This window comes from Oncorhynchus mykiss, chromosome 5 (genome assembly GCF_013265735.2).
Source record: "Oncorhynchus mykiss isolate Arlee chromosome 5, USDA_OmykA_1.1, whole genome shotgun sequence".
Lineage (NCBI taxonomy): Eukaryota > Metazoa > Chordata > Actinopteri > Salmoniformes > Salmonidae > Oncorhynchus > Oncorhynchus mykiss.
Window position 1 is genome coordinate 49657203 of NC_048569.1, and position 9246 is coordinate 49666448.

At 37.4% G+C, this 9246-nt stretch overlaps 1 protein-coding gene across 1 annotated transcript; it reads right to left on the reverse strand.

The window, feature by feature from the left end:
• Positions 1-783: 783 nt before the first annotated feature.
• LOC110523994 (retinal homeobox protein Rx3-like) lies at positions 784-6380 on the reverse strand. Its single transcript, XM_021603239.2, has 3 exons — positions 5925-6380; positions 5493-5722; positions 784-3732 (listed from the first exon to the last, which is right to left on the reverse strand). The coding sequence occupies exons 1-3, from the start codon at positions 6178-6180 to the stop codon at positions 3265-3267; spliced, it is 954 nt and encodes a 317-aa protein (XP_021458914.2). The 5' UTR covers positions 6181-6380; the 3' UTR covers positions 784-3264.
• Positions 6381-9246: the final 2866 nt, after the last annotated feature.

The following is a 9246-nucleotide window of genomic DNA, read 5'->3' on the forward strand; positions in this document are numbered from 1 at the left end:
GACAGAGGATAGATGTACATCAGTGGATAGATAGAGACTTCAGCTTTCTTCTTCTCATAGTTATATCATTCCTGACAGAAAGACAGAAAATAAAGATATGGCACGTTGCATAAGCCCTGCACTTTTAAATGGCTGAGTTCCAATGGGAATATAGACATGTTTAGAGTAAAACATCCAAGATTGTTTAATTATTATTATTATTATTCCTTTTGAAACAGTAATTGATGACATATTTGATCTGAAACCTAGACTTTCAAATCTCTTATTCCCAATGACATTGGGGACCCCCCCCCCCCCCCCCCCCACACACACACACACACAAAACAACACCCAGTTTTGAAAGTAGACTAAATAATACATTGTTTAATTGGAAGAAAGGTGTAGTAGACAGCTTTCTGAACAAAATAAAGCTGAAACTCAAAATGTTGAACGATACGTTTCTCCTTCTTCATAACACTAATGTCCACTGGAGGGAACCGGACACCATGTTCACTTGTTCAGCTCTGCTCTGTGACTTGAGATTTAAATTAAATTAGCAATAAGTGTGAATATAAAACCACTTGTTTTCTAAAAAGTTGAAAGCATTCTGCAAAAGCAATCGTCTTCAAAAAAGAATATTCTATTGTAAGAAATATATATGTCTCTCTTTTTCTCTCCAAACCAAATGTTGACTGAAAACTGATTATGAAGAGTCCTCCAAATCAATAAGAAATGCCCATTGTGCATCTGTGAAGCTATGACACATAACGTGTATGCAACAACACAATACATACATATATCATAGGACATATGACAATTAATGAAATAAGGGATAAGTGTTGATGTAACTATGCAGTTTTATTTCCATAAAATCATTAACGTATGGAGATAAACAACAAATGGACAATTGGTCATGAACATTTGTAAAGTCAGCTGCACAAACTGGAAGAACACTGAAAGAAAGTTATCTAGACAAGGGCTTGGAAACAATAATAAATACAGTGATTAATCCTGGGATGTGATTGTCTTAGCAGAAGTACATATACATAACAGAAGATAATTGTTAAAATAGGGATGCAAATGTCAACATAGAAAACAGGTTGCAGGCAATTTTACATTTTAACATTTCCACTTTCTCTTCAATGGCATCCTTCATTCAGTAAGAGGGGGAATTCTGACCCGAATTAAGAATGCCTAAATGGAACATATAATTCCCCTTTTTCTACACTTTTCTCTTTAAGCATATTCACAACCTATTCAATGCTATTCACAGAAAAGGAGGTGAGACAGAGGTGTGTCTACAGATATTCCGTAGTCAGACCTTGACTTAACTTGCTCATAATTCCACCACTTTAAAAAAACGACAATTATATGTAGAAATAACACCAAAACTCTATGCACTGTAATTTATAAATTGATAAGAGCTATTAATAAGACCTAGGTAAATTAGTCATTAGTTAGGACAAGAGGATTGTAAATATAAATTACAGTTGTTTCAGATCTATTTTATTTTATGATCGTTGGAGACAAATGTGAAACCAGTCATATTTCAGCAAACTGAAAAGCATGTCAACACGACAGGTATTTCGGCCTCTTTTCCACAAGTGAAGTAGAAATAGCTGTATCATTATTCAGAATTTTAATTGTAGGCCTATGGCTTCATCATTTGCAGGAGTTAAATTTGGAGATCCAAGCGGAGGCTGTAGCCTATGGAAACCTGTGTGCACTGATAGTAGAGCAGAACCTACCTAGTTGGTAGGTAAAAAAAAAATGTATAAGTACTTTCCTAACTCTAAATAATATACAAGATCAGAGTATTTTTTTATCTACCAATTGGTGCTGAAAAGGAAAGAAAAATGCATGTATTTACAAGGCTTTTTTTCATTGGTCCCTAACATTCTGAAACATTCTCTCCATAGACAGGTTAGCTGAGAACTTCCCGAAAACCATGTGTTGTTATGAGGTGTTTGACTGTCACGTTTATGCTATGCTATGCTATGCTATGCTAACATGTCAAAAAATTTATTGTGCAACTTTATTCATGTTTTCAATAAACATTGGAGATTCAACATAATTTACATGTTGTCAACAATCTAAGCCAACCCCGTCTGTTTTACCCCATAGTTGTGCATGGGTCAGTTTTGTTGCTAAACAACCAACCCATCTATATGTTCTAGTGAGTCTGTTGAGAAAATTCTAATTAAAGGTACACCAAATTTAAAGGGATGGCTATTGAATAAAAATGTCACTAGAAAATCTGTTGGCCAGCAAGTGGGAGGGTTTTCAGCGGTTGAATTAAATTTATTCAATGCACGCAAGGTAACCTCATCTGCAAAGCCTGTTAAGATCTTATACTTCCCGGTTCTAAACAGTTACTGCATATATTATGACAACATTTTGTGAGGTTTTTGTTTGTTTTGGTGCTTGGCTGTGTTCGTCAGTTTTTTTCCCAGCCTGTTCGAGCACACTTTTTCTTGAGGCAAGCCGAAGTATGCCTTTCGTTGGTGATTGGTCAACATTAGGGATTCTTCAATTAAGTGTTTGTTGGCATTCAACAACAGATGACTAGTCTTCATGCAAAGTTTTTCACTTGAGAAATACTGCACCAAAATCTTAGTTAGATGTAAAATTTTGCGACTAAAACCTCCCTGGCAAAAATGTCAAAATTAATTAAAGATTTCTTGAGCTATCATAATCTTAATTTTGACTATTTTGATGAAGTGTACTGGATATGGCGTCTCAAGAGGAACAAACAGTAATACTGCTAGCATGCTAGTAGATACCATAGACTACCTCTAAGTTCCTTCAAACAAAATGCAGAGACATAAAAATGGTATTCTTGAGTTCATCTGATTCTGGGGAAGTAGTTAAAAGGCTTCATTGCCAAAATCCCAAAGTGTCCCTTTAAGGGAGTATGCAAGCACAGATGTTCACTTCACCTAGTCAACCGAACCTACGCTGCTTATTTGGATACCTTTACACACCTGCACAAGGTAAGTAGGAAAAGTGTACATTTCCTAAGTCAGAACCTAAAAGTAGACCAGAGTAAACCAGATGTATCTTGGTGAATGCAAGCATTTCATTGATGAGGAAAGTACATTATAAAACTTTAATATACTGAGAATGCACAAAAAACACTGACTGGGATGATAATGTAAACCATTGAAGAAGACAAAAAAACTATGTTCATCATCTTGTGGAGAAGAGTCCTCTAGCATATTGGACTTTAATGTCTATGACGCAGCAACAATACATTCAGTAGAAGTCTTTAGTCTTTGCATTGCCTCAGAGGGATGCAAGCCAGCAGCCATCCTCACCATGTTCTCCAATAGACTGAATATGCTCCTTAGCCTTCATCCTCAGAGACACAATACTAGAATTACGAGGATCCAACTCCTCCATAATTAACTTGTCCACGTACCCAGACGCTGAGCACTGGTACGGGGGCGGCGGAGGAGGACACAGAGAACCAATATGCCCGAAACTGGGGGAGTTGAGAAAGGGTGGAGGAGTGTAGCTGGAGGTTCTTTGGAGGCCCTGAGATGGGCTGGTGATGAAGCCGGAAAGGGACTGCAGAGGGGTGGCAGTGGTGGTGGGAGTGCTGAGCCATGGCTCCAGCTGTAGCCCGGAGCCCAGAGACTGGGAGGAGGAGCGGCTGAAGGACAGGAAGGAGGAAGTGTCCTGGAGCTTGATGGAGCTCACCTCCAGCTTTTCCTGGCGACGCCACTTGGCCCGACGGTTCTGGAACCACACCTGGGATGGAATCATCACAACATTCTTTTAAGACATTCTGTAATTCAACATTATGAGAACTGGGGTGATTATACACAGAAACAAGATTCAGGGGCACTTTGACCATATCAGTAAAATATTGAAATACCATACAGATGTAGGATCTTAATTTGAGCGAGTTTGCTACAGCAGGAAATGTATCCTGTAGCAACAGGAAGAATGAATTATTATATGGATTATAATTAACTGTCATTTATGTAGGGTTGATACATTTTTCTTAAGGGAAAATCAAGTCTGAAATTTCAAAGTGGAAATTACAAAGTTCAGAAGGCTTTTTAAACTTCAAATATACATTACAAGTTTTACATTTCCTGCAAAGCAGGAAAGTTCTCCTGCAACATGGTGATGGAATGAAGTTCCTACATCTGCACATGATTTAACCCTAACAATGATAACACTGCTGAAAGGCAGATGAAAGAAAGCTTAATCAGAAAACTTCTCTACTTAGTTCAACCTCTTTGCCAAAATGTACTGTTTATCAACTTAATAAAACTTTGCTGTGTCAAAGAAACTCAATTGCCTATCTCTCCAGATATTAGCACAACAACAGTCTATTGTAAAACTTTGCTTTGGCAGGCTATTTGAAAATATGTAATATCTTTAATGGGAAGATAGCTACTATTTGAATATATGAATGATAACTGTCAACCTTTGTGTAATACATGATCAACTATGATACTGTTAGAAATGAAATGTCTTAAACATAATGATACATCATTGGAATAACTTTAATTATCGAAATAATATCTATACAATGTAAGTATATAGACAGGTCTTGAACTCAATGAGATCTTGCAGATAAAATACATTATTATTTACTTAACATCATTAATGGCTTAGTAGACTCAATTCATAGTTTGAATATAGAATCTTATTGATGATAATTTCAAAGGCTTGAAACAGTTTCAAAGGCTTGAAACTCATAGGTAACAATTATTATATAAAGCCCTGCTCCACAAACTCTCGACATAACTAACATCACTGTTAAGATTTAAAATGCCAAGTCATCAAACCCATTCACATGGTTGGTTAACTCTGGAAACTCATTCGGAGTCTAGAGAATTAGGAGAATCAGCCTTTCATTTCCTTGCATCTTATGTGTGGAATGATAGACAGTACACTTCAAAATGGAGGAATTGGTGTCTCTCGAGCATTTCAAAAGATTAAGGGACCTTTTTTTACCGAAGAATGTATCTGTTTTATTATGATTGTGTTTTGCTTTTGGTGTATTGTTGTGTATAATACCGTGTATTTGATTGTGTATATTGTATTTTGGCGTGTAGTGCTATACATGGCTCATCTAGAAAAGAGACTTTGGTCTCAGCATTGACTTAGTGTCAACATTTATGTAAAAAAAAGGGCTATTATCATCAAATACCGTATGTGACAATTTACTTAATAGTGAAGAAGTTAGGCCTAATATAAATTGCAATAACATATTTTAGTGGTCCTGACATTAGCCTAAGGTTGTAAATTAAAAAGATTAATATTCAACTAAAGACGGTGATTATTTCATGAACCACATTTTATTTAAACTTTATTGATAAGACTCAGACACACAACTTTTGTTAAATGTGTCACAAATAGGATAAGACAATAACTTATGTTGAGCCCATGCTCGAAACATTCATTGATAGACCTCGATGTTTTACTTATTTTACACAGAGTCGAACTTCATACACATTTTCAACAACGGACTCAGTTGCTTGCTCATAATGTACCTGTACTCGGACCTCGGGAAGATGAACTTTGAGCGCGATCTCCTCTCTGCTGTAGACGTCAGGATAGTGCGACTTTTCGAACGCTCTCTCCAGCTCGTGCAGCTGAAAGGTGGTGAACGTGGTCCTATTACGCCGGTGTTTCTTCTTTGGGTTCTCATCAACGGGCAATTTATCCTCCCCTTTAGGTAAGTCAGAACTGACAGAGGCCCCCGAACTGCTGCAGCAGACACCTGAAAAATGCATTGTAGGCTGGATCAATTTATGAACTTCTGAGCTATATTTGCCAACCTTTTACTCTAATTCAAATGGTTACTGGCACACATATGTAGGCCTAAACATGGAATAAATAACTATAAATAGCCTACTGGTATAAAAGATAACATTTTGAATACATTTTGAATCATTTAAAAAAATATTGCCAATGTTACTTACTGTCAAAACATTTTGGGTTGAGTTCTTTCTTCGGGGATGACATAATTCCATTTCCTCTCAGCTCAGCAGGTTTTCCTGATTCATTGTAGGACACAGATTGATGAAACATATTTTCGTCTTTAAATCCCAATATTGCTTCAATACTGTGAACCCTCTTTGCGGCTTGATTTTGGTTATTCCAGGGGCTTCGGACAAAACGTGCAGAAGGCGACAGGCGCTCTTCCATGACTTCGGGAGTTGAACCAAGAAGCCACATTTGATGTATAAAATGTTCTCAAACTAAATTGAAATGACACTGAAAAATACATTTAAACTCCCGAGAAAGTTATATTTAAGAATGCATAACAACATTTTGAAATATAATGAAACACAGACTGTTGACTAACAAATCTGTGTAAGGCATGCATCGCTACTGAGTATAGAGGCCTGACACTCTACGAGAGGTCTTGTCATATAGAGGAGGCTGTATCTTCTGGGGTTTATAAAGTAGTCCCCCCGGTAAGACCCCCGTGTCCCTCAGTCCATGTGACAGTACCCACCTCTCCACTAGACACGTCAAAAGAAGAATGTCACGTTCGATTTGACCCAGCCCTGCGGTTTGGGGGTAACTACATTGTCCTCATTGAACCAATGCAGCAATGCAGAGCTAGACTAACTGGTAGACTACTCTAACTCCTCCCCAAGACAAGTATTCTGCTGTGCTTGTCAGTCAGTCAGTGTTGGTTTATAAACCCCCTTACATAAATCTTAAAACCATCTTTCCCTCCATCTCCAGATGTCATGTGCTGCATCCCAAATGGCAAATCCCTATTCCCTATATAGTGCAATACTTTTGACCATGGGGCCATAGCATTCTGTTCAAAAGTAGTGCTCCATGTAGGTGATAGGGTGTCATTTGGGATGCAACATGCTTATGGTGGCCTGTAAAATTAGCTGGTGGGGTAGAAGAGAATGGTTTAAGGTGTCAGAACAAAATCATAATTATAAATCACAGTATCACAATTCCAGAAGTTTACATATACTAAATAGACTCTGCCTTAATTAAAACAGCTTGGAAAATTCCATCTAATGATGTAATGGATTTAGAAGCTTCTGATAGGCCAATGGACATCATTTGAGTCAATTGGAGGTGTACCTGTGGATGTATTTCAAGGCCTACCTTCAAATTCAGTGCCTCCTTGCTTGACATCATGAGAAAATCCAAATAAAATCAGCCAAGACCTCGGGAAAAAAATTGTAGACCTCCACAAGTCTGGTTCATCCTTGGGATCAATTTCCAAACGCCTAAAGGTGCCACGTTCATCTGTACAAACAATAGTACTCAAGTATAAACACCATGGCACCATGCAGTCATTATACCGCTCAGGTAGGAGACGCGTTCTGTCTCATAGAGATGAACGTACTTTGGTGCGAAAAGTGCAAATCAATCCCAGAACATCAGCAAAGGACCTTGTGAAGATGCTGGAGGAAACAGGTACCAAAGTATCTATATCCATAGTAAAATGAGTCCTATATCAACATAACCAGAAAGGCCGTTCAGCAAAGAAGAAGCCACTGCTCAAAAACCGCCATAGAAAAGCCAGACATGGGGATAAAGATGAGACTTTTTGGAGAAATATCCTCTGGTCTGATGAAACAAAAATAGAACTGTTTGGCCATAATGACCATTGTTATGTTTGGGGGAAAAAGGGGGAGGCTTGCAAGCCGATGAACACATCCCAACAGTGAAGCACGGGGGTGGCAGCATCAAGTTGTGGGGGTGCTTTGCTGCAGGAGGGATTGGTGCACTTCACAAAATAGATGGCAACATGAGGAAGGAAATGTATGTGAATATATTGAAGCAGCATCTCAAGACATCAGTCAGGAAATTAAAGTTTTTTTCTCAAATGGGTCTTCAAATGGACATTGACCCCAAGTATACTTCCAAAGTTGTGGCAAAATGGCTTAAGGACAACAAAGTCAAGGTTGGAGTGAACATCACAAAGCCCTGACCTCAATCCTATAGAACATTTGTGGGCAGAACTGAAAAAGCTTGTGCGAGCAAGGAGGCCAACAAACCTGACTCAGTTACACCAGCTCTGTCAGGAGGAATGGGCCAAAATTCACCCCAATTATTGTGGGAAGCTTGTGGAAGGCAACACGAAACGTTGACCCAAGTTAAACAATTTAAAGGCAATGCTACCAAATACTAATTGAGTGTATGTAAACTTCTGACTCACTGGGAATGTGATGAAAGAAAGAAAAGCTGAAATAAATCATTCTCTCTACTATTATTCTGACATTTCACATTCTTAAATGAAGTGGTGATCAAAACTGACCTAAGAGGATATTTACACTAGGATTAAATGTCAGGAATTTTGAAAAACTAAGTTTAAATGTATTTGGCTAACGTGTATGTAAACCTCTGACTTCAACTGTACATAGCAAATTGTTAAATAGTTATTGATAGGCCTTTTGGCAGCTTACAAACTTTCTCAGAGAGGTAGTTTACATATTCATGATTAAATATTCAATTCAAAACTCTTTAGTTGTCATTAAATGTATTCATTTTTTAGATTTATCTTAACTATGCCCACTTGTTCTGTGAAGGCCAAATAAATAAATAATGAGCAAAAAAAAAAACATTGCTCATAATTTTCTTTGACTTTACAGTCTACAAACATTCAATAATTATTTTACAAAATGAGTTAAACTAAGCAATGAAAACACAAGTTATTATAGTATGTGACTAGTAACAGCTATAAACATCTATAGGCATAGCTGTTCTCCATTTAAGGCCTAATCCAGTCTCGATAATTGGACCTAAAATCCTTATAACGATTTAGCATTTCCCAATTGCTGAAAGTGACATTATCCTCTGTTGGCCATTGGTCCAATAGGCACTACACAAGGAAGCAGAGCTGGATGTGGTATGTTGAGAACTATAGTACAGCTATAGGATCCTCAATTGAGGCAGTTTGCTACAGCAGGAAAATTATCCTGCAGCAACAGGAAATGTGGGTTATAAGTAGTCAACATTTTTGTAGATGTTGATATATTTTTCATAAAGGGAAATCAAGTCGGAATTTTGAAAATGGAAACTTTTACAAACTTCAGAAGCCTTTTTTAAACCTCAAATACGTTACACGTTTTTAATATCCTGCATTGCAGGAACGTTCTCCTGCAACAGGGTGATCAAATTAAGATCCTACATCTGTAATCACAATGAAGCTTGTAATTTCAAACACAACGGTTATAACACAAATCTATTTTTTAGTTTCTATCTTTTTAGATTTTGTATTTTTTTAATTTAGGGGATGGATATTGGATATAAAAAGGGTTC

Coding starts and splice junctions, on each gene's coding strand:
- LOC110523994 (XM_021603239.2), bottom strand. CDS start 6,180: ATGTGGCTTCTTGGTTCAACTCCCGAAGTCATGGAAGAGCGCCTGTCG. Junction 5,723..5,924: donor CAACCCAAAATGTTTTGACA/GTAAGTAACATT, acceptor TGCATTTTTCAG/GTGTCTGCTGCAGCAGTTCG. Junction 3,733..5,492: donor TTCCCGAGGTCCGAGTACAG/GTACATTATGAG, acceptor ATTCCATCCCAG/GTGTGGTTCCAGAACCGTCG.